General features: G+C 41.8%; 3 protein-coding genes across 3 annotated transcripts; 1 reads left to right on the forward strand and 2 right to left on the reverse strand.

Moving 5' to 3' along the window:
* Positions 1–886: 886 nt before the first annotated feature.
* Positions 887–3980, reverse strand: LOC115582710 (neurogenic differentiation factor 4-like). Its single transcript, XM_030418843.1, has 2 exons — positions 3832–3980; positions 887–2089 (listed from the first exon to the last, which is right to left on the reverse strand). Exon 2 carries the CDS (start codon positions 2081–2083, stop codon positions 1085–1087), a length of 999 nt encoding a protein of 332 aa, XP_030274703.1. The 5' UTR covers positions 2084–2089; positions 3832–3980; the 3' UTR covers positions 887–1084.
* Positions 3981–8836: 4856 nt separating this feature from the next.
* On the reverse strand, positions 8837–22975 carry endou (endonuclease, polyU-specific). Its single transcript, XM_030420857.1, has 11 exons — positions 22816–22975; positions 14313–14354; positions 13649–13723; positions 13394–13516; positions 13184–13306; positions 11390–11558; positions 11062–11267; positions 9896–10009; positions 9710–9816; positions 9481–9623; positions 8837–9116 (listed from the first exon to the last, which is right to left on the reverse strand). The coding sequence occupies exons 1-11, from the start codon at positions 22958–22960 to the stop codon at positions 8996–8998; spliced, it is 1368 nt and encodes a 455-aa protein (XP_030276717.1). The 5' UTR covers positions 22961–22975; the 3' UTR covers positions 8837–8995.
* tsfm (Ts translation elongation factor, mitochondrial) lies at positions 19380–23751 on the forward strand. Its single transcript, XM_030420859.1, has 6 exons — positions 19380–19523; positions 19863–20015; positions 20099–20227; positions 20351–20473; positions 21432–21513; positions 23165–23751. The coding sequence occupies exons 1-6, from the start codon at positions 19476–19478 to the stop codon at positions 23557–23559; spliced, it is 930 nt and encodes a 309-aa protein (XP_030276719.1). The 5' UTR covers positions 19380–19475; the 3' UTR covers positions 23560–23751.
* The last annotated feature ends 675 nt before the right edge of the window (positions 23752–24426 follow it).

Genomic DNA, 24426 nt, shown 5'->3' on the forward strand with positions numbered 1-24426 from the left:
TAAATGACGGCCAGAGGATTAGTGCAGCTAAACCGCAGAGATCTAGGGAGAAAAATGAGAAACAAAGTAGGACGTAAACAGGATGGTGATGCAGAATTGTTGATGTCGTATGAGACCAAAAGATGTACAATATCAATCTATCTATCTATCTATCTATCTATCTATCTATCTATCTATCTATCTATCTATCTATCTATCTATCTATCTATCTATCTATCTATCTATCTATCTATCTATCTGTCTGTCTGTCTGTCTGTCTGTCTGTCTGTCTGTCAGACAAAAAGTAAGCACAGAATCCAAGGGCAAATTGAATTTTTTATATTTTAATAACATCAACATTTCCAAAAGAGACAAAAAAAATTCAAAAGAAAAAGGAAAATTACAATGTCGACAATGTTAACCTGAGAATTACATTTTTGCTTCTTCACCATGATCCCTCACTCACATCCCCTTTATTTTCTTCCAGTTTTCTAAAAATCATAACATCCTCCATCTGTAGACAAGAACTGCCAAAGATCATCTACATCAGCTATTAGCCAGTACATCTACCTCAGAATAGGTTTTCGAGTGCAAAAACATGAAATACTGTGATTTGAAAAGTGAACACAAAAGAAATAAAAGAGAAAAACTATCAGTCTACGTAGCAAACAAAGAGATGCCTTGACCACAAATATATACAGACGGAAAAACCAGACACACACCAGAACAAAGTTCATAGACACTGTATTAAATTAGAGAATAAATAGAAATACTTTAAATTTATGTAGAACATCTGACGTCATCAAAGCTAAATTAGAAGTGCTTGCATCACAGTTACAGGACATCTGGTCAGCATGGCCAAAGCAACAGTTCCTGTTGCTAAATCATTTGGTAATCCTTTTTTTTAAAGAACATGTATCGTTAGTATTATCTAATTTTAACAATGTTCTGCAGTGTAAGTCTAAGTGCACCACACATGTAAACAAACCATTTTTAGTCTATAGTTTCTCTACTAGCAGACAGTCTACTGAGGAAGACTTATTCATGAAGATGATCAGTCAGGTTGTATCGACGGTTGAAACAGAATCGAGCCTCCTGATTGGTCTTAGTCTCTGTAGACGGAGGCTATCTGTCGGGGGGGCATGTGCGGTGGATGGTAGGAGTCATACGGCCCCTCTAAGTGTACGTCATAGCCGGTCTGAGTCTGATACAGGCCCTGCTCCACGGGAGAGGGGGAGTAGTGGTGTGGGGGTGGGTAGTGGCCTGTAGGCTCCTGTTTGGGCACCAGGTTGCTGCTGATGCTCAGTGGTGGTGTAGGGGGACCATCGTACGGAGGCGTCCCCACACCGCCAGCATTGTACTCATTTGGCGAGTGATTCTCATACACTCCCCCTTTCATTGCCCTCAGGTGAAGCAGATGAGCGGAGTCAAATGTGCCATACGGTGGACTCGGCAGGCCTGGAGAGGAGTAGCTCACCATACCACCGAGAGGAGTGGGTGCGGCCCGGACTCTGTGTCTGTCCTCAGGCCTCATCCCAGCGCCAGGAGTCGGTCCCAGCTGCAAGCAGCCGGCCACCAGGTTGGAGGTTGGCTGTGAGAGGCCCTTACACAGCGTCTCCATGAAACCCCTGCTCTCTGTGGAAATACCCCCCTCCAGGGCCTCGGACAGAGCGCAGATGTAGTTGCGGGCCAGCCGTAATGTCTCGATCTTGGACAGTTTCTGGGTTTTGGAGTGACAGGGCATGATGGTGCGCAGGTTCTCCAGTGCGTCGTTCAGACCGTGCATGCGCGAGCGCTCCCTGGCGTTGGCCTTCACGCGCCTGGCACGGAATCGCTCCTGTCGGGCCTTGGTCATCCGCTTTTTCTTGGGCCCCCTTCGTTTGGACTCATTCTCGTCCTCCTGTCCCTCCTCCTCATCCTCCTCGTCTTCCTCCACGTCTTCACTCCCCATCTCCCGGCCCTCTTGGTTCATTCCACCTGCTCTGTAGTGATGCGATGAGACTGACGCATCTCCATCAGGTGAGCTCACGTCTCCATCCATCCACTGCAGAGGGCTGACCACCTCCTCGCCCTCGCCTTGTCTCACATACGGCTTGATCATCATAGTAGCCTGGAAACAAGAGAATAATTTTGTCAATCACATGTGCTTTGGGGCAGACAGGCTTTTTATGACTGTACTACTGTAATTATCACATTATCATACTGTAAATCAGGGGCTTCCCAAATTTTTTGCCCTGGAGCACCAACATGAAAACTCAAGCGGGGACCGTGGGCCAAGAGAAAAAACCTATTGCATATATGGTACTAGGACCGAAAGTTCCCTCAAACTTACTTACTACATATAGGAAAATAATTGTGTTTTTTCTAGCATAAACTCTGATGTATTGTTATTCAGCAACTACCAACACCAACTCATCCAGATAAAACCAAATAACATCATTGTGCATCACAATATTGCATCCATGTCAGGGCAATATTATAACGTGAGAGAGCATATTCTGCATAATAGACACGTTTGGTGGCTCGTTGCCTAAGCTTCTGTACATGTACTTCAGTAAAATGATATGAACGTTTGTGAAGCATTTTTCCACGAATATTGCTTTGTTACTTTTACTGTAATAAAGGATCTGTATTCCAGCTTTTGTCTAGACTCAAAAACGTGCAGACCCTTGGTTCACCATAACTCTCGTAGTCTGGTTAATGATAATGAATTATTACAAGGCAAAGGATCAGGACTTTATCTTCAGCTGTGGGGACACAGAGGTCAAGTCTTCTTCTTCTTCTTCTTCTTCTTCTTCTTCTTCTTCGGATTTGGGAGTTTATAGCAATCTTCACATTTACTTTATTTTTTCCTTTATTTGTTTACCAGATTTAGACGGCGACTAGGCCTTCATGTAAGCAATAAAAATGTACAGGCAATGCAGTTTATCGTTTAAGTGAACAAAACACTAAAGGAAAATTTGGAGTCAGATTTGTCAGAGGAGGTAAAGGGGGACTCATGGCTCATTGGTATTTAGATAAAATCTTGTTGACGGCCCTGTTAAGGATGTAACCTGGAGCCAGTGAGCTTTTATCCATCAATGATAACCAATAATGATAAAAACTCCTTTGTAAACCGTCAATGTCAGCAGTCTTCGAACCAATCTGACGGTTTCAGCACCGGACAGCTCCCCCCGTCCTCCTCAGCCACAGGTGTCGCTCATTGAAAAAATAACGCGCCGGGTAAGAAAACCTGAACCATAACTTCATGATAAGTGATGACTATTTGGAGTCTTCATATGTGCATTATCTGTTTGTATTCCCCCTCTCTCCCCCTCACTCGGGGTAATCCCGGTCAACTCGTGAACTGGTAATGCCCCGGGCCGGCGAGATAAAGTCACCGACAGGACTTCAATCTGGGGCACGGCAGGATTTGCTCCATGGATGAAGCGACGACCATCGGATTAAAAGAAAGATCGACATCCCGAGATCGGTCTCTGTCGACTCAGAGTGATTCGAAATCAGACATTTAACAACGCAGAAAAAGTCATATCTGGTCCCAAAGTACGGGCTTCAGCAGATATTTGACATTTGTCGACTGAAGAATAAAAATAAACCTTTCATTTATGAATTTGAAATAGATATATTCACTGCTTGTTGACTTTTGGTGTTTTAATCGGAGAAAAAAGCGGCAGGGTTGTGCCAAAATGTAGATAAATAACAAATAATCTGAACTACAATAAAAACGGTTTTTTTTTTTTAAATGGATAAACTAGAATTGTTTGCCTGATCAGCTCATATATGCACAAAAACCAGACCTTGTTCCTGCTTCAGGCTCCATAAATCACTTTTCAAACCCTGACAGAGACATACCCGTGCTGATGTGTCCCGGGACCTCCTTAGGAAGTTTGGCAGAAGATACGTTTTTCTCTTGTTCTGGTCTCTCAGTCCACCGTCACACTGTGGTGATGTGCCGTGCCGTGCCGTGCCGTCCCACAGAGTCTCAGCGTGGGTCACTCTGCGGGAGCTCTGGGTTTTAACCTCCACGTTAAAGCTCCTCCCCCTCCCGCGCGTGGCCGGCCCGTGGCTGTGTGTGTGTGTGTGTGTGTGTGTGTGTGTGTGTGTGTGTGTGTGTATAAGCTCAGTGAAACACTCCAGACAAACAGGAGAGGCCCACCGGCCTTTGTTGCTCTGCGAGGGCGGCCGCCAAATCCGTTGCACGTTTGCATTGAACGGAGGAGCGACGCGCTCAGCCGGCTGAGCCTAACTGTATGTGACAGCTTGAAGTTGCATTTGAGCAGGTGTTTGCTCCATCCCCTCTTCCAGCCATCCATCCCTCCGCAGTGCGGAGACAGGCTGCTTAACAAGTTCATTTCACCCAAGAGGCGGCTCTGACCAGACGGGGTAAGTTTGGTCACATGAGGTGTACAGCTCCAGGATCAGAAGTCATCTCTGGGACTCGTTAATGGGCCCTCTCTCTGCAGTATGTAGGTCCTGGAGTTAACGTCTTCAATCAGCTCTACCCATGTCCTGGCAAGACTCGCTCACATCCTCACACCCAGGCTTATGCACTGCCGCACTTTCAAAATGTTTTATTGTATGTGATTCTAAGTATTCTATTTTTTTCTATCATCTTTAGATGTATCTTAACTTAACTATTGTGAAAAAGTGTATTATATCCATCTCATTTACCTTATCTATGGCATGCTAGTGCTGTTTTTTACGTGAAGCACTTGATGCATTTCTTTTATGAAAAGGCCTATACAAATAAAGTTTATCATTATTATCATTATTATGATGGTCCATTAATTATGTAATATTTTCAACACCACAGTCTTAAATATGCTCCGTTACAAATAGAAGTGCTGCATTAAAAACATTTCTTGGGTAAAAAGAACTATCAAGTTAACTATACTAAAAGTGTCAACGTACTGTAAAGTACTCATTATGCTTATACACACTTATTGTTTTATTATTACTGATTATTACTGATTACTGATATCATGGATGCATTAACATCTAAGCTGCATTTAAAGGTGCAGTAAAGCATTTCTGAGACAGAGCTCAATGTGGTGTCTCATTTCCAGGTTTTCAAATATAAACATGTAAAATGCAGATCACTTCAGTTTGGTGTTTAGCCAACCTAAAGTGTCAGTAATTGGCAACCTGCATGCAAATGAGACACTTAGATATCCGTGTCTGCTTCTTGTACTTTTGTATCACGCTGACAAAATCTGACCACAGACCGGCATGTAAACAAACAGCAAACTACTCAAAACTGCTTCTGTGCTAAAACCACTGCAATAGGTGTCTCCAGGACAACATTTTGCCATGATGACACACAGACTCACAAGGTGACAACACAACCAGCTAATGTTTTGGTGCAGTGTTGGCTTTTTACTGTGACATTGTGCATAAACCACAGTTGAGGGCTTTAAAATGTGCCAAGTATTTTCATGTTTTAGGGCTGTTTAATGAAGACAGCACTTTGAAGATGACCCATCACAATAACATGCTTTAAGAATGATAAGTGACTAAAGGGACATGAAACAGACTAATTTCTGCTTTTAGTGAGATCATCATGTCCATAAATCACAACCAATATCTTGTGACAGTGGTGTAGATTTGCCTAATAAATAATAAACAACAAACAACTAATTTAAAGTTGTAAATAAGACATATGCATACTACTAAAGGTAATAATGCACAACCTCATTGTTTATTTAAAGACAGGGGTCATTCAGATTACTAGAATTAAATCATTCTATTTTATTCCAGGCGAGAGTACCACAAATAAATAGTCATAATCTGTCGCTGAATCACACTGATGTTCTGTGACAAAGACGTGAACAACAACAAGATATCTTCCCCTGAGCAGGGGAGCAGAGAGACGGAGGACATGCAGGATGTAGAAACAGAGCACCACATGCTCTTAACAGAGATGCTCGAGGTAGGTTACAAGGTAGTCTGCACCCCCAAACTCTCTTTCCCCGGTCACTCCCAGGCCGACCACCTTCCCCGCTGCTCCTCCCCCCCTGGGTCTCTGCCTTTCCTATTCCACACCTGCAGCCTGAAATGGGAATAGCAGAGCCGGGTCATCCCCAGAGTGGAAGCAGCAGGGGAATATGATAGCTGAGGCCTCGTGTCCCCAATGCATTCGCTCGTAGAGCTGTTTATGATACTAAAACAAATTGGAATTTATGTCGCATCTTGTTTTTCAGGTAAGATTTGCCTCCTAACTTGCTAGATACAACTTTTGTTACAACAAAATTGGCCTTTTTTATGCTCCTTTATCATTTTTATTTCCAGTTTGACCCACTTACCGTATACCATCCAGTCTTCATGTTCCACAAGTGGTGCTCAAGTGCAATGCTGTATGTATGCCATAATGTCCCCAGGTCCCTCAGTGCTGACCACACATGCCTGCAGATGGTCTTCTCTTAACACATATCTCTTACTTTAACAGTCTGTGGCTCAGATGCTCATCTATCCTCCACTGGCCACTCAGCATGTTCACATTGCTCAGAGGACACTGCCTCCCTCACCTTTTTCTAGGTGTGTTTGGAAAGGATAGGAATTGAGTTTGTCAGATAGGACGGATGAAACTTCACTCCAGTACACACACAAACATGACCCTGCTCTGAATCCCCAGAGTTTCTGTGTGTGACAGTGGGGGAAAGTGGAGTTTGTCCATCTGTCGTACTAGAAGTCCTCAGAGAGATGCCAGCGCCACAGCATGAAGAGTGTGTGCGTTTTAGCATGTGTGTTCATGTTTAGGGAAGTGGATGGAGTAATATAATAGTCCAATGAGAAGGTCGCCTCAATCAATCTTTTATAAAACAGACTGAAGTATAAAACCACGTATCATAAACCATAAACCTCACTTTGACGTGGAAATAATTTTATCTCTACGGAAAGTCTGGATGTGATGTAAGAGATTGTCCTGCTGATGTCTTGGTATTGCAGTTTGGGATGCATATTGTCCAAAGCTGTGGTGAACCTTGCACGAGCTCTAGGAATATCGTACAGAAGCAACGCACTCCTGCGTGCCATTAGTGTGGTCTCGTCTTCCAAAAAGTCTGATTTTCTCTTTCTCTCCCTCCTGTCTCAACCCTCATTTGTGCTGACATTATATAAGGGAAAATCCCAACGCATGTGCCGTCAGTCAAAAATAATGTAAGGGTTGATAGACCACGTGCATAAGTTACAAACAAGACTCTTAGACTCTTAAGCAAAGTTTCACATGCTCAACATCTTCTACATATCGATCGCAGGCAGACCATTAAAAATGATCTACAGACTAAGTTCTAGTATAAATCCACGATGAAGCCCCAGGACTTTATCGCTTACTCTGCCCGTCTGTGTCCACTTCAGAATGTATAACCTTGGTAAGAGCAATGACAATATGGTCATCAAATTGTTCGGAAAGCACACAAAACCCTCCAGAGAATGAACGTTGCTCTGTATTTCATGGTCCCCAATCAACTTTAGAAATGGCCGGCATCTAAGCCAAACTTGAACCTCCCTCCAGCCCAGCACCGACCCTGGGGGAGACAGGGGTGATGTTGACCATGTGTCCCTCTGCTAACCATCTCATTGATGGACCCCACTACTGGGTAAAATAGTCAACCCCCCTGCCTGAACCCCTAAACCCCCTTAACCCTTCCCTAAACCCTCTGTTGGCCCCCTGTTGTGCGTGCTCATTGGCTGACCGCCTTCAGGCGTCCCTTTTCCACGGGTCTATTGTTCGGCCCCATAAGCAGCTTTGTTTCTGCATGTGCAGCTGGGCTAGCCCGCACAGCCATTAGCCACAACACGCTAAAGGGAGAGCGGGATAATATAATTACAAAACAAAAGTCAGGTGGCTCACGAGATCTGCCAGGAGGAGCCCATTTGGGGGAGATGCGAGGACACGCTGGCGGGTGGCCAGCTATAATTCGATTATGAAGTTGTGTGAGCGACAAAAGAAACAATTGAATCTTTTTTTTCTTTTATTTGCCCCACTGTGATTTAATTTGATTCCACCGGGGCTTTAAAAAGGAGGGCAGCGTGAAAAGAGAGAAGATTTACTCTTCTAATTTCTAGAGTCACCAGCTCAGAAAACGTTATATGGTCTGACAAAATAGAGAGAGAAATTCTTCCCCGGGCCGACGTTATTGTCTTGTTGCCTCAACACTTTGACTGCATGTGAGGCCCAAATCAAATGAACCAGTGAAGGCCGCAGTTTTGCTGCGAACTGACTGGTCTTGTGCGCTTGTTTTGCATGAATGCACAAAGACTGGTGGACAATGGGATCAGTGGCAGATCCATCTCCTGTAATACTTTCTTCAAACAGGGCTGCAAGTGTGTCCCCCTGTTCTGTCGGGAGACCAAAATTTATCCTGTTAGTCACCCTAGATGAGTGAAAGAGTAAAATCAACCCCCATCCCAGCTGGACACACACACACACACACACATATACACACTCTTAACCCCACACTGGGGAGCTTTATGCACAGCTGATAAGAACAGGTTTAGCTGGTGGCTACTGTTTGAAGCAGGTCAAGCAGAACATGATCTGTTAATGTCTTTTTGTTTCTATAGTTCATACCGCAAAAGGCTGCATTTTGTTTTTTTTTTGTTTTGTTGTTTTATGGGACAATAAGCGATTGTGTCAGATGCACATGCTCTCACTACTGAGGGGTTGGTGTCAGTATTGTGCCCGCTCGGGTTGCGTAAAAGCCTATTTTTTTGCCCCATTAGGCACAGTTTGATCGTGCCCCTGGGAGAGCGCCACATTCTCCTGCTCTGTAAGACGGCTTGGAAAGGTTACACTGCAGATTAATCCACCGTCTGGTTTACTGTTTTACTCACCCGAGTGTTTATGTGTGTGTCAGTATTAGAAGATATATTCAGTTTTTATTGATAGATTTTGGGAATGACAGTGACATGTACATCAACTCATATCTTTTCACTTTTAATCTGAATGATGAACATTATTCTTAACAGCATTCATGCGGCTCCTCTGTGAGTTGCTTTTTGATCGCTGATGGCAGGTTCAGTTCCTGGGGGTTGCAGGGAAGGCGGAGCCAATGAACTTCTTCCCATTACCATAGGAAGAATTATCCCAGGTGTAGGTTTGGATAATGAGCTCCTTCCCTCCCAGGCTCAGACGACACCTGCGGATGAGGGACAATAAAAGGTCAGCCCGATCACAAGAATAAAAATGTTGGCATTATATGTTTCTGCAACCCACGAATACATTAGAATTGTACATTTCATACTTCTATCAACATTTCTCCAATACGTGTCGTACCACGTAGTTTACACATATACGAGCTGACTTTAATGTCAGGAGGAGGAGGGGATGGCGGTGATTGTAACAGCTCACCAAGATGGCTGCCAAGCGAGACACCGCAATCCAAGAAAGCAATTTCCAGACCACAAGCACAAAGTTGAGACAACATTTAACTGAAAATTGGTTTTAAAGACTGAGTTAAAAAGATCTAAATCAGAAAAGAAAACATCCCAGGGTATACTCACTGTTTTCCAGGGCGAGTGATGTAGCAGAGGCTGTACATGGCAAAGTCAAATTCAGGGCTGCAGCCAATGATAGCAGAGCCGACCTGCTTGAAATATCCGGCCCACATGAACTGCATCCCCATGACGTCAGGGTAGGAAGTCCACTGAGAGCAGGTGAAAGACAGAAGTCAGTGCCGCACATGTCGCAGAATAAATCTAAAGTGTCGAGGTCAGAACTGTGGATGCTTACAGGCCCATTGAAGCTGTGGCTGTAGTAGTTCAGCTTTCCACTTTTCTCCAGAAGATAAAACTGGACCCAGTTGTGGAAGCCAGACACCTTTCCCCCCTTCACCTCTCCTATTACAGAATGTCCATTAATAATCCCAAAAAATGAAAAATATGTATGGTGCTTGATGGAAATATGCTCCATCCTCACCTGCAAAGATGTGTTCAAAGCCACTGGAGTCCATCTTGCCGCTGCTGCGGGAGTACAGACCGAACCACATCATCTTCAGGTCCTGGAGGAACTCAGCCTCGGATGCGTATACCCCTTAAAACACAGAATAACATACACTTTAAAATCTGGAGCAGAGGTTTACAGGCTGTGGAGGAGAGACATGACGTAAATATTCTCCTCGAGCTAAAAGGCAAACAAGGTACTTAAAATCCCTTCAGTCGGCAGTTTGCATCAAAAATCGCACTCCTTCTCCAAGTCATAACTTGGTCAAATCTGAGCACACAGATGTGATTGACACATTTTAAGATTTCTTCAGTTTAAAAGTAATCTAGTAATAGTGTAAAGTCATGGGTACACTGCAAACAGGAACTGCTGATTGCAAATTCAGCACTTTTAATGGTGCCAATTTAACAAAATGTACACAAATATAGCCTAAACTGGGCTCAAGTTGTAGCCCACATATCACTCTCAGTAACTCCAAAGCAACATCTTTGTGCTTCCATCTGTCACAGCATTATGGACACTGTAGTTTCCAAACTTAAAGCATGATTATCCCCCCAGAACAGAATGAAGACAAAGAATAAGAAGAGGGCAGACAGAATATCTATTAAAGGACAAGTTCACCCAAAAATGAAAATGCAGTCATCATCTCTTCCATACAGCTTTTACTGCGTAATCCAAGTCTCCAGAAGCCCTGAGATCCCAAATTAATTTGAAAAGATGTTATTTACACCCTCTATGCGTGGTCGACCTTGTTGACCAACTCCAGACGGGGTGCGCTAATGCTTTTAGCTTAGCAGATACGGTGAAGATTTCGGCTCAGAAAAGGGTGTAAATAACGTCTTCTGAAATTGCTTTATAATCTCAGGGCTTCTGTAGACTTGGATTACGCTGGGCAAGCTGTTTGGAGACATTTTTAGGTTGTTGTTTTTTTCAGTTGTCTTTTCATACATTTTAAAACAAGTCCCCATCTACTTCAGTTGTTCAGGAGAATGCTGCAACGCTGTTTTACTGGGAAGCTCCAGAAATGTTTTGTAGTTTAGTAGTAGTTAGACTTCTTCTGTTTTTGGGGGCCCCCACAGTCTTTGAAATCCTCTGCACTAGAGAACTTGCATTACATGTATGTTACACATGGATGTATTTACCCTTGGTGTAGAGGAAAGCAAACAGCTCTCTGCCCAGCTCAGTGTTGGCCATGGTCTCCCTGACAAAGGTTTCCTGCTCCGCCAGCTGCTGAGCAGTGAAGCCCTCATTCTGCCCAGTCATCCTGTTGTAGTTGTCCAGCACAGCCAGGAGAGCAGCGAAGGTGGGCTTGGAGAACAGAGCCTGCTCATCCAGGTATCGGAACAAGCTGGAAGCACATAAACAAAACACCAAATGAAACAGAGAAAGGGGATAAATACATCAAGATCAAGAAGACAAGATGGAGCCACTGAGAGAGTGAAAGAGAGAGAGAGCAGGGCTAAGACTCACTGTCCAGGGGAGAGATCTGACTGGGAGCTGGTCTGAGAGTCATGCACCAGAGCCTGAGGGTCAATGACCAACTCTGAGGCTGAAGCCTTGTTTGAGTCCAGAGCAAAGAGCGCCTCAGAGACAGCCTTGATCTCAGCATCAGTGATCACAGAGCCGCCATCTCCGGTGCCTGTAGATCATCAAAAACACACAGAACATGTCTTTACAGCACTTCACTGCTGCTGTAAGTCATTTCTTTTTATTAGAATGAGGATTAATTCACTCTGAGTTCCATCACTGTTATAGACTGTTTGTCAGTAACCCGAATTCTATGGTATCCCTGCCCACTTTATCCAAACAGGACAGAGAACTCCATCAAGAGGAGGAAGGGGATTGCTAACTGCAAAATGGATATGAAGTTAGTTAAAATGAGACAATGCTTACAGCAGCTTTAAGTAGGGATCTGAGGTACTTTACTTCCATTTAATGCTACTTTATACTACCACTCCATTTACTTCAACATTCAGTTGAAAATACTGCTTTTTTTTCTGCAGATTTAGGTACTTTTGAGATTAAGAATTTATGTAAGCAACAAACTCTATAATCCAGCAATTAAATATGATGTTAACTACTATCAGAAGCTATAATATATTATTATTTATGTATTATTAAACATCATTAGAGTATATAGAATAGTAGGTAACTGAGCTCCACCTCGAGCAGCTGCAATATAAAAAATGCTTTTTACATCAGTAATAATTATATAGAACACTCTAAATGAGTAATATAATGAGCACTTCTGCTGTTCATACTTCAAGTACTTTTTGTTCATACATACTGGACTTTCAGACTTTCACTTGTCATGATGTATATTTAAAGTTAAAGGATCTGAATTATTCCTCCATCACTGGGTATGACTGTATAAAGATGTAGCAGGTTAAACTGAAGGAAGATTAAACTGAACCCTTTTTGTTGTAAGGCACAACAGTGACACCTGCTGGTCATCGACTGAAAGAAGCCTCTACCATGACAGGCGGCCACACGAGCAGCTGCACTCAGGTCGTTTATTCAGGTATAGGTAAAGAAGTATTATCAGCAAATATACTTTTGTTTGGTTGTGCAGAAACTCAGCCCCTGCTACTGATATATTCGTATTAGTAAAGTACAATAACCACCTCAGAAAATATCAATTACACACTCATCATAATAATAATAAAGAAAAAAGAGGCATTCTTTGGTTGGATGAACGCTTTACTAGGATTTTTCTTTTTAAAAAAGTCCTTCTTGGCAGACATGAATGTTCCTGAATCCTGAAATAACTTTTTTCAAATAACGCAAATATGGTAGAATATAATACTTTAGAAACGCAAGCGTACACTGTTGGATAAACTTCAACTTTTATACCACAGTATACCTTGAAAAAAGCCATCTAAATCGTTCTGTGGTTTCCAAAAAAAATTCTGAGGGGTCTTGAAATTATTAATGTTAGAGGAACAAAATAAGTAAGCATTCATTTTTGACCTCTTCTATTGAATATTTTTTTGTGTAATAAGGGATGGTTTGACCCCTTTGGGCCTTGAACTGTTACCATCCAAGTAGTTTGGAGAATCTCCTACACAGAAACAGAGAAACTTTGCTTTTGGTCAGTGTCGTTGGGCTCAGTGTTTGACTGCATAGATTCAGTATTCACCGCGTGAAAGTGAGCAACTGCCATAAGTAGACTAGCTGTTCAGGCAGAAAGAAACTAGCAGATTAACAGTGGTGATTCACTGAGAGATGGGGTCAGCTACAGGTGACACATGTCAGAGGTCTTACTGTCACAGAGATCTGCGTAGTCGCTGCAGCAGTTGTTGTACTTGGAGCACTTGGAGTTGCAGTGGCACTCATTTTGACTGTTGTAGCTTTCACCACATCTGCCTTTACAGGATCTGGCTCCCTCTGGATGGGGAAAAGAAAGACACTTGCGATAACATGTGGGTACAATTATTTTTTTTTTTACAGATGTTATAAACTAGAGTCACTCACCTTTACATATGTCAATGTAGTCAGAGCAGCAGTCGTTGTAGCGCTCACAGGACGGGTTACACTGACAGGAGAAACCGCTGTCTGTTCCATAACCACAGCGACCCACACATGAGTCCAGGGAGTCTGAGAATCAACAGGACAGATCCATGTCTTCATGACATTGTGCTGAAAGGCTATTTATAACTATATAAAACAGTTACACATTAACCTGTGATAATAAGTTGTGGTGATAATAAAACAGAGATAGTGTCTTACTGCTGTATCCCTGGTGGAACAGGGTCACCAAAAGTGCAAGGGCGGCAATGAGCTTCATCTTGTCTCCACTGTGACCTGAGAATAATGAGAACTGAATGTTATCACGGTCTCCCTTTTATAGCAAATTTCACCTGACCAATCCAAACACAGCGCTGTCGTTAACCCAGCCCATATGTCAGGACGTCCAGTTCTTTGTGGTGATATTGTCTAACGTCTTTTGCTGTCAAATGCAACATTTTACCTTTCTTGATTGTAGTCTTTATCAATGATGTTATTGATCTTTATGAGGTGTAACTAAATCTTCTGTCTGTCTCTTCTTTGTGAAACAGCCCACCTGCTTGGCACACTGGCGCATGCTTTCATGTCTCGGAATTAGACCATATTAAGGTGTAAATTGAAATAACAGCCATCTTTTTATTTGTTTTATTAATTATTTTTTTTTTAGACTTTTAATATAACATCTATGAATAAAAACAATGACTGTAATTATAAGTGTCTCTTTGCGCCTGTTGCATCTAAAGGCTATATTGTCTAGTACATAATAAAATGTATAAAAAAATAATTTCCACTGAATAAACATTCCTTAATTCTCCTGCCAAAGTGACCAGATGCTGTGTTTCACAGGGTTTATCTCAGATAGCTCAAAGTACCCAGAATAGCTCACCTGTCTCAGTGTTCCTGATCATGTGAAGGTCTGGTGTTCCCACTGCAAATATTACACAGCACACATGCATGTAGATCATGTTGTTAAGTTATGCATAAAGTATACAGTAAAATCTATACATACAGTCCTTCTAAAAGAAAATGTTAAAACGTTTTCAAATCACCTCTGTGTTTCCCAACAGCCGGAGAGAAATCCACAGCAGAAGAGGACAGTGGTCTAAGAGTTTATCTTGGGAATTGCTGCGTTTCTGTCAGTCCAGTTTAAATCACTTTCTGTCCCTAAACATAATTCCACTAGAGAATTGTTAACAGTGTTGGGAAGTAGTGAACTACATAGTTAAAGTAGTATTTTTCATTTATTTTGCAGTATCTTGGTGATAATATGATTAGATTCATTGTTGCAGAGTAATTTTTAATAATAACTTTGTATCACGTTGACAGTTTGATGATTTTTTACAAAGTTGTTTAAAGCACTAACTTAATAGAGGTTGCACTCCAACAATTCTTAGTGGAGTGCTCAACAATGAAAACTGTTTAGGATGTATACATTCACAATGGCACCAGATGGATGTAATGATAACTTCAGCCAGAAATGCATAAATCACTAAAAAATGCTTTTGAGATGGAACTCTTTTTTTTTGTTTATCATATTAATTGTGAATCAATGATTGACAGAAACAGAGTTTTGTGAGGCTTCATATTGTCCTTAACGGGGTTTAAATTATATATATATAAGTTATGTGTGAATGGTCCCTGTATGTTGAACAATGGGATAGGAAAGGTGAATGGATTTCTAAATAACTGGGTCAAATTTCAAGCTCTCTATTACTGCATTGAACCTGTATATTTCAAACACTCTGAAGAAGTCTTTTTGTTGAAATATAAGTGTTTATTGTTATGCTGATGACACTTCGTGGTCATCCATGTGTCACATGGTTAAAGTAATTTTATTGTGTGTATTCTTAACTCTGTTTAACTTACAGCCTACATTCTGATTTTTAGTGTGTGATTTTATTTTGTTTTTATTGCGTGAAGTGTATGCTGGGATTGTGTTGTGATTTTATTTTGAAAATCTTATCCTGATTGACACCCCCTTAATTTAATCACTACACCTGAGAGAGATTGGTGAGCCTTTAAAAAGAACCTAAAGAAGGAGGAACACGGGCAAAGAAGGAGAGAAGGAATGAATGCAGAGGTGGCGTGACAGCAGGGCGTGAGGGCGAGGGACAGCACCAGATCGGCGGCGCCGTAACACCAACGGCACCAGGACACTAAGAGGCGGGGGCCTGGAATGGTGAGCGCCGGGAATGCCGAGGATGGCGGACGCCGTGGCACCGAGGACGCCGGGATGGTGGGCGCTGGCCTGGAGGTTACGGACCGAACCGAGGACGTGTTGGCGGACTTGGCGCCCCTTCCCCGGCGACAGAGCCAACCCCGCCGGCGGCTGTACGTGTGCTGCCGCCTTCCGCCCGCAGATAAGACTTTGAACTGTTTTATTGGACTTTTATCGCCCCTTAGGTTTTAGCTCTTTCATTTTAGCCTTTCAGCGCCCCTTTTACTAGCTCCAACGTCTTATTGTTTTTATGGACTTTCACCTGTGGGTTTAACCTGATTTTATTCAGTGAATAAATATCAGAGTGCATCCTGTTGACATTGTGGTTTCTTGGTTTTAACGACTGCTCATCCGCCTGATTTTAAACATAATCAATTTTAACTTTTTTAAACACACATCATAAAACTCGTGCGTTACACATGTCATGGTAAATCTAGATGCTGTATCGTAGACAACTGGACGTTTTTCAGTTTTTTGAGGACATTTTGCCCAGGCCAAATTGGGGCCCTAAGCAGAATTTTATTTTGAGGCCCCTCTCCCCATTACAAAATGACTGTATCACAAAATGCCATTTATTAGTAGGAACAAACCAAATGAACTCTTTCAACAATGAAACAAGCCTTTTACAGATGACATGGTGCTTGATGGCCCTGGTGACGTACTGGGCTTTGGCTCCATGTCACCGTTGGTAACAAACTTCAGCATTGATCCTGTTTATGTCAAGAAATCCATCATACAAGCAGATTATTAAGATTTGTTTTGGTCTTAATGGTAAATTACACAATGAAATTAATGTAAATACTAGCCTCACACTTAAAATTCAATTAATGCAAATACGACTACAACTAATGATATTCATTATGATTTGGGGTCGGGGGGGTGATGATAAATGACACTTAAATATTAAATCTGTCTATAATAACCCCACCCTGACATGTAAATGTGACATCTGTCTTGATTCGTTTAATTATAATATATTTATACTAGAAGCCTACTGCAACTGTACTTTTTTTTTTTACCATTAAATGTTATTTTATACATTATCATATTTTATAATGTTCTGTCATGGACTATGTCACTTCACTTTTAACAGAAAAGAAAGCAGCTCACTGCCAGTTGCAGCTTCTTATCTTGATCTGCAGTCTTTGTTAATTTTTTGTCATGATTGTTATTATTAGTACTTATTATCAAAAATCACAGTTAGCTACATGTCAGGATGTGGTTATTATAGACAGATTAAATATTTAACTGTCGTATGTCATCACAGTAACAGCGTTACATACATTAGCAGCTGTAAACACATAAAAACATTATAAAACACATCCTGTGGTTTGGTGTCGACCTGTATACTGAACGTATCAGGAGTAATCAACGTTTATAATCAGAGAACGTTACAATGTTTTTGGTTGCTCTCCGTTTCCAGAGAATTCACAGAGAAGCTGGAGAAGTTTGACATTTTCATCCCGGATTTTTTTGAGGAGGGAATTAAACGCCTGTCCCAAATAAACGCCTGGTCTGTTAAGTGGTTGAAACAAATACAAGCCCGGCTATTATTTGGTATTTTACGGTAGATCCCGCCTCATCAGCACGAGCTGAACAATAAATCTAATTTAGCAAGAGAGGCGGGACTTAAGGCAGAACAGCCAATCATCAGCCGGTCAGTCCCAAAGCCGGTGTCATGTTTGAAGCAGCAACAGGAGAGGGAGGAGGAGAGGAGGCAGCTGCAGCGAGCGTAGATACAGAGTGGCCGGAGAAAATGACTCCGGCCGCAGTAAGGCGTTTGTGCAAAACTGCAGAAAAAGTGCGGGTGTTGAACCCTCTCACCGGGAAAAGTGTGGGTGTTAAAACACACACATCCCCCACGAGTGCGACGCCCCTGGTTGAAATGAAATCAGCGGTGACGGGCTAGTTGTTTTGGTAGCGGCTAAGTTAGCATGTCGCGATACTTTGTACAGGGGATCACGTCTGCGCCGAGTAGACGCGCAGAGGGTTGAAACAGCGCTTGTCCGGTCTAACAACATGTTCCTTTTGCCAGTTACTGTGATTAAACACGAGTTGTTTAATGTTCACAATGTATCGTTTTTCATGGGAAAAATGACGTGCGTCCCTGGCACGCATGGATAGTGAGTTTAGTGCGTCCTTTCAGATTTTAAAACTTCTATTGATAGCATAGCTTGATAGGCTATAAACCTGAGCCAACATACGGCCACCAACTGGTCATCAGTGCGGCAACGCGGTGCAGTGTCAGATTACTTGTCTCTTTTTTTCTCTCACCTGCCTCGGGTTAACTTGGTGCTCTACGCGCGCCTCACTGCTGCAATGTGCTTCCTTTGCGCATTTGCAGAGAATGCGTCCCCTTCGCGTCCCCCATGGATGGTGGGGCCCTACACACAGCGCATGTAGGGAGGGGCGGCGCTGAGTTCAGCCTGGCAGTATTTTGAGCAAACTACATTTCTACCCCTGGAGCAATGTAGTTTTTAAAACTACTACTTAAAAAGTAGCTTTAGTAACTACCGTACTTATACTCATTTAACTTAATGTTAGATAAATCAACATATGGTGTACATGAAACAAAATATAATAGCCTACAAAAAATTCACATGCCAGCAGAAATATGTCTCAAGTTTTATTCTTTAAAGAACAAAAGCTGACGTTTTTGGTCAACATCACAGGAACTTCAGAGGCACTAGCACTTAGGCACTAGAACTGGATGCCAGGGCAGAATCGCTTGTTGACATGACACATGAGCAATCTTTCAAAGTTTTTATCAGACAGCCGAGTCTGTTTGGCACTAAAAACATCTTAACCAACCTGGCCAATTATCAGTTGTGATATTCAGCATTTTTCTGACAATGGAATCATTATTTTCTATCCAATTGTTGATAAAATAGGTTAATTGAAACATGCACTCATTTGGCTGTCTTGCAGCAAGTTATCCAAAGAGTACACATTAACTAATTCATTCATTTGTTTTTAGTCCCAAGTTTAATACTTTAACAGCATTTACACTGAGCCACAAAATCACTCTTCAGGTGCTGAAAAGTGTTTGTCTTGACATCCTTAGTGTGTTGACACACTCAGGTAACAGAAATACTCTGCATGAAATCAAATCCGTCACAGTAACGCTTTTTCTTAGACTTTTGCTAATCTTCGAAGTCTTGTAGGCACCACAGCTGTTTCCTTTACCTGTACGTGCTACATTGTGTTCTTGATAATATCACTAGGGGGCACCAAAGTGTAACGTACACGGCTGTGTACATGTCTGTTCCTGGGCACATAACACAGATGTTATGTGTTATGGCTTCAATGACTTTGATTTAGCTTATAGTCCGCCTCACTAATCAGAACATACCTGATTGATATTCATGTTAATATTAACAATCAGTATCATCACGACATGTTGTGTTTTTGCAAAAAAATGACATTAAGTAAAGAAGATTCAGAGCTTTACCTCTCAGCCAAGTGGCTTCTAACTGGAGAGGGGTTGGCAGGCTTGTTTTTTGGTCCAACTGGCCTTCATGAAGGCCGGTTTGACCAAACACCCACAAGTGGCCATAACAACTCTGAAAATCAGAGCTCACACTAGTCCTGAACGACTCTGTAAGAACACTTCCATACAGAGTTTAAAAAGCCTGCCAGCTCCTCTCCTGTTAGTTAGAATTGAACAAGCAGAAGGCTTCACAGACGCAGCTGTACTCCCGTCCTCTAGAGGGCGCTGAGCAGTGTCAAGTAGCTCTCCATGTTTTGACCCTCCGCGGCTTCCTTACCCGGCGTGGATGTCAATGACATTCTGAGCTTTCATAAGTCAGTTCGCATGTTCAGGCTGTAAAGATGTCGTTAAGCTTTTTATTCAGAACAGTTACAAGAGACGTCGCAAAGGTGAGCATGTTGAGCTTTACACGTATTCATGTGTTTGATGTTTTACCCAGAGCTTTGGCTGTGACGAGCTGGTTCGTCAGTTAGCTTCCCTACTACCTGATTAACCAGCTAACGTTACTGGGACAGTTTCAGTGAGTTACTTTGCCCATACATTCTTATTTCGTGTAAAATATATATCGTTTTGGCTTAATATCTATGTAGAATATTGTATTTAAAACGGCATATGTGTGCGCCTAAAGACCGAGTGTGTTACAGACAGAGTGAGCCTGTACTCTGGGCTGTCTGAAGTTGTAATACACTCTGTGAGTTACATCTCTACACCTCTGTCATCATCTTCAGGTCAGCATTCGCCAGCATGCACAGTCGTTACACACAGGTTGTCAGCTACTGGCAGCTGAGAAAGCCCTTCTGATGAAACTGCGGAAAACCACAGGCTACACCTTCATTAACTGCAAGAAAGCCCTGGAGAAGTTTGATAATGACATAGCACAGGTACACCCCTCTCTAAACAGCAATGTATATACGGTTCTGGTGATTATCTCTCTGTTTTTTGATGTAATTATCTGAATTTTCAGGCAGAGAGCTGGCTAAATGAGCAGGCCCAGAAGGAGGGCTGGACCAAAGCAAACAAGCTGGAGGGTCGCAAAGCCAAAGAGGGTCTGATCGGCCTGTTTGTAGGAGACAAAGCAGCAGTCATGGTGGAGGTAAGGCCTGTGGTGCAGGGGTTCATTATTAGCATCACTGTTTGAGTTGGTCTTTCTACAGTTTGTTGGACATGATGACACTCAACAAGTTCTGTTTGCTTTCTTCGTGTCTGTCTGATCCAGGTAAACTGCGAGACAGATTTTGTCGCCCGCAATGAGAAGTTCCAGCAGCTGGTTAAGGATGTTGCATTCGCCACTTTGGCTCACCATCAGAACATAAGACAAAGCAAGACAGGATATGTGAAGGTAAAGCCCCATAATGAGAGCGTGTTGTACTTTTCTGATTTAATGTCATTTTTTGGCAATATGTTAATAAACACGTAAAGTTGCCTGCTGCAGTGATGTGTGGAGATCGTAGTGTCATTCTTGTATAGCTAGCTTAATATAATATGCCTTTTTGAATAAACATGTTTTGAGATGCGACTGAGGGAAGAGGTCAGCTGTAAATGATAAAACTGATATTGGTTGACTTCCATACAGCTGCATCAGTTTTAGCATCCTGGTATCATGAATGTTAACTCTGTCACGACCAAGAACGCAAAAGAGTTATCGATAATGACAGTTAAGTAACATCTGTGCTTTTACAACCTGCATCTGTGCCTTTTAATTGCATAGTGGCAGGGGTAACAACTACCAACCTCAGGCTTTGTTGATCAGGCGTTAACGCTGATTATTTGTGATGATCTTTCACAGTCTTTGAACTCGTTTTGATTCCATCATCAGTGATTTGCTTCTCTCTGCTTGGGCTGCTCTTGTCATGGGATGTGCACAAACTTAATGCATTCAACACCAATCGAAGCTGGACAAGTGAATGTGGTGAAGTTAGTCTGAAGACATTCACTCTTAATGAAGAAAGGATTCAAATAAATTCATATTTACAGCATATGGTTAACACACAGGGGTGCAAATTGTGGCCGACTGTGTATGACATCATGTTGAAGTGTGACTGGATAACAGCATGATGCTTTATAGAAAACCTGAAATACTTAGTATGGCTTTTCCACACTTTTTCAAGAGAGAGATCAGACTATCTCTTTATTGCTATCTGACATTTGTGAAATGTAGCTTTAGATTTGGTGCTGGTGGGAAAGAATATACAGCTACGTGACTGTATTCGACACTGTTACCTCAGGATGTCAGAAGACATCTGCGCTGTTTCCTTTGCTCTGCTTTAACTCTGCTCACGCACTACATTTGTTTCCAGAGCGTCCTGGCAGGTGAAGAGCTAAGCAAATTAAGTGTGGCTGAAGGAGCTTCGCTAGCTGACCAGGTGGCTCTCACAATAGGTCAGTAAGAAAATGTTTATTGTCACTTTTATAAGTGACAGTACCATTTATCTCTACAGCATTGCTGTTTTGGTGTGACACATGGTGTGACACATTTGATGCCCCCCTGCTATGATCCTTCAACCACCTGTCACCCATGATGAAAGCAGTGTAACACACATTTATAAATTTAATGTTATTTTGCCTATTGCATTCATTTAATGCATTCTTTTGTTTCAAAACATGACTTGGTAGAAACATGTGCCTCCGGCTCCAGCATAACCAATAAACATGTGGAGTGTGTCACATTTGAAGCCTTACAGTGTGGTTTCAGGATTAAAACAGCAATGTTATTATAGTTACCCAGTACAAAACTAAAATCAGGTTTGAAAAAAATGTAATATTCTAAAATAAAAACAAAACTATATTGTGCTCTTACAAAACTCACTTGAATGAAATATAAATAGACAGCAAATTTGGTCATATTTGTCAACAACACACCAAGCAAGAGGAGTCACGGGTGCACATGTTCACAAATGTCTACATGACTATAAGTCAGAAACTAAAACTAAAACTGACACTAATAAAACACACTCAAACCAAACCTTTCTAACAGTACACATTTTCAAAACAAGACAAATGAAAAATACAAAATTGTAAACTGTTACACGCAGACATTTGTAAAGTAAGTTGTTACAAATATCATTTTAGTACTCAGTTGAGTCATGAACTCACATGTACAGTTTTTTTCTTTGTAAGCACTTCAATATTTAAGTGCTATATATAATGACACAATGCACCATTATGGTACAGGGGAGTAAAACATGACCCAAGTGATTATGCTTACATATACACGGACATACTATGTACATATTAAGACAACCTGTAGATCTGACTGATGAGATCTGAAGACTGGATGTTACCCATTTGCAATCACTGTAATTTTGATAATGATAGTGTATCAAAACCACTTTGAAAACAATGTGAACGGTGTATCTCTAGTGACAGAGATATTATCTAGTGATAAAACTACAGAGAACAATCCCCCAAATCAGCAGCTCCTCTTCGCTTTGAACCAGGTTTCAGCTCATTGTTTTTCTCTCTGGCTCGTGCCTATATTATTCTGATTCGCCCTCAATGCTGTCTTTGCACTGCTTTCAGCTATAGCATGCCCCTAAAACGGCTAAAAAGCTCTTTTACACAACCTGCTGATCACCAAACAACAGTCAGACACTGTTGGAGACAAGCTGGTAGAGCATTTAGCAGCTAAAGAGTTTCCCTCAGACCAAAGACAGAGTTGAAACAGTAAGCATTTTGACTTACATTCGTCAGGAACGAAGTTCACAAGTATCACCTTGAAAGATGATGTGCAAGTGTGTTTTCTTGCTTTCTTTTGTTTTTTACTGCCCCTAGTGGTCATAACATAAATACACTTGATGGCAACGTCATCAAATCCTGACATTGCCATGTGGCATCAAATTGTACAAAGTGTTGTCACTTGACAACACAAAATGTATCATGTATCAGGAATAAACTGAAAACGGTTAACCTGATACTTGAGAAAGGAGGGTTAAAAACTAATAATTCAGACCTACAAAAGATTGTTTTACCATCTTTGAAATTAATCATGTTTTGTACCATGTATCAATAAAGCCTGTTTCTTTATTCTCAGGTCGCCTCGGTGAGAACATGTCAGTGAGGCGTGCAGTCACTGTGGCCGTCCCTGCTGAGTGGAACATTGGCTCGTATGTTCACGGTGGTGTGAGTGGCCAGACTGAGGTGGTCATGGGTCGGTACGGCGCCCTGGTTGTATTTCAAGGTGGAAAGGAGGGAGAACAGGAAGTTCTAGGACGTAAGCTGGGGCAGCATATAGTGGGCGAGGCCCCTGTGTCGCTTGGCAACATGGATGACCTGCCCTGCGGTGAAAGCGAGACACGCCTGCTGCCTCAGACCTTCCTGTTAGACCCCAGCAGGACTGTGGCTCAGTTCCTCTTGGGTCAGCAGGCTCGAGTGCTGGACTTTGTCCGGTTTCAGTGTGGCGAGGCAGCCAGTGAAGAAGCAAAATGAGGGGAGAGAAATTATTTATCTACAGGATTCGTCATGTGTCTTTATTTCATACGAAGATGAAATGAAACTACCCAATTAATAGAGACTATCCCACTGTCATTATGAAATTGAAAGTGGTATATATGTGGGCCTATCAGCACTGGTTCCCGATGAAATTACCAATCAAACAATAAAAGTGTTTTGTTCTTGAAATCTTTTGCTTGTATTATTTTTATATACGCTTCTCAATACTTTGAATTATTACCGGTAGATTTGTACAGCTGTGTTTGTTATTAAATCAGTTTATTATTTTGAAATATTGTTTCGTACTGTATTTACATATGAGGTCTAATGGAAGAAAATGGTCATGTCTATGTTACTTGCCAGCCTGATAGCCATTCTACGAACAAACACGCTTTAATAGAAGGCCAAGGAGACTGCTGATTACAGATTCACTGAGGCGTTTTTAATGAAATTCCATCTTAAAGTCATGTGGCCCAAGCCTTAAGCAAGTTCCAAGTAATTTTTACATGAGCAGGGTTAATCCCCTCCAGTTTACCAGCAGTATCTGGTCTTTATAAAGAGAAATGACAAGGTAAAAGTACCTGACCTGTCAAATAATGTTCAAAAAGTATGACACTGAATTGAAATTGTATAATTATTGATATTCAGTAAAATAACTTATAAAACAAACTTTAATACCTGTGGTTAAGCCTTATTTATTAATTTCTTTACTTCATAATTTCACTTCACAAAAATATTCCCTTCCCGTCAGTTTTAAACAGTGAATCAAGGACAGCTAGACTGAAAAAATATGAAAGATTAAACTACACTGTACAGCCGACAATGGTCGCACTAAGGAAAATATAGACACAACCATGTCCATAG

The sequence above is a fragment of the Sparus aurata genome, chromosome 6 (assembly GCF_900880675.1).
Source record: "Sparus aurata chromosome 6, fSpaAur1.1, whole genome shotgun sequence".
Classification (NCBI taxonomy): Eukaryota; Metazoa; Chordata; class Actinopteri; order Spariformes; family Sparidae; genus Sparus; species Sparus aurata.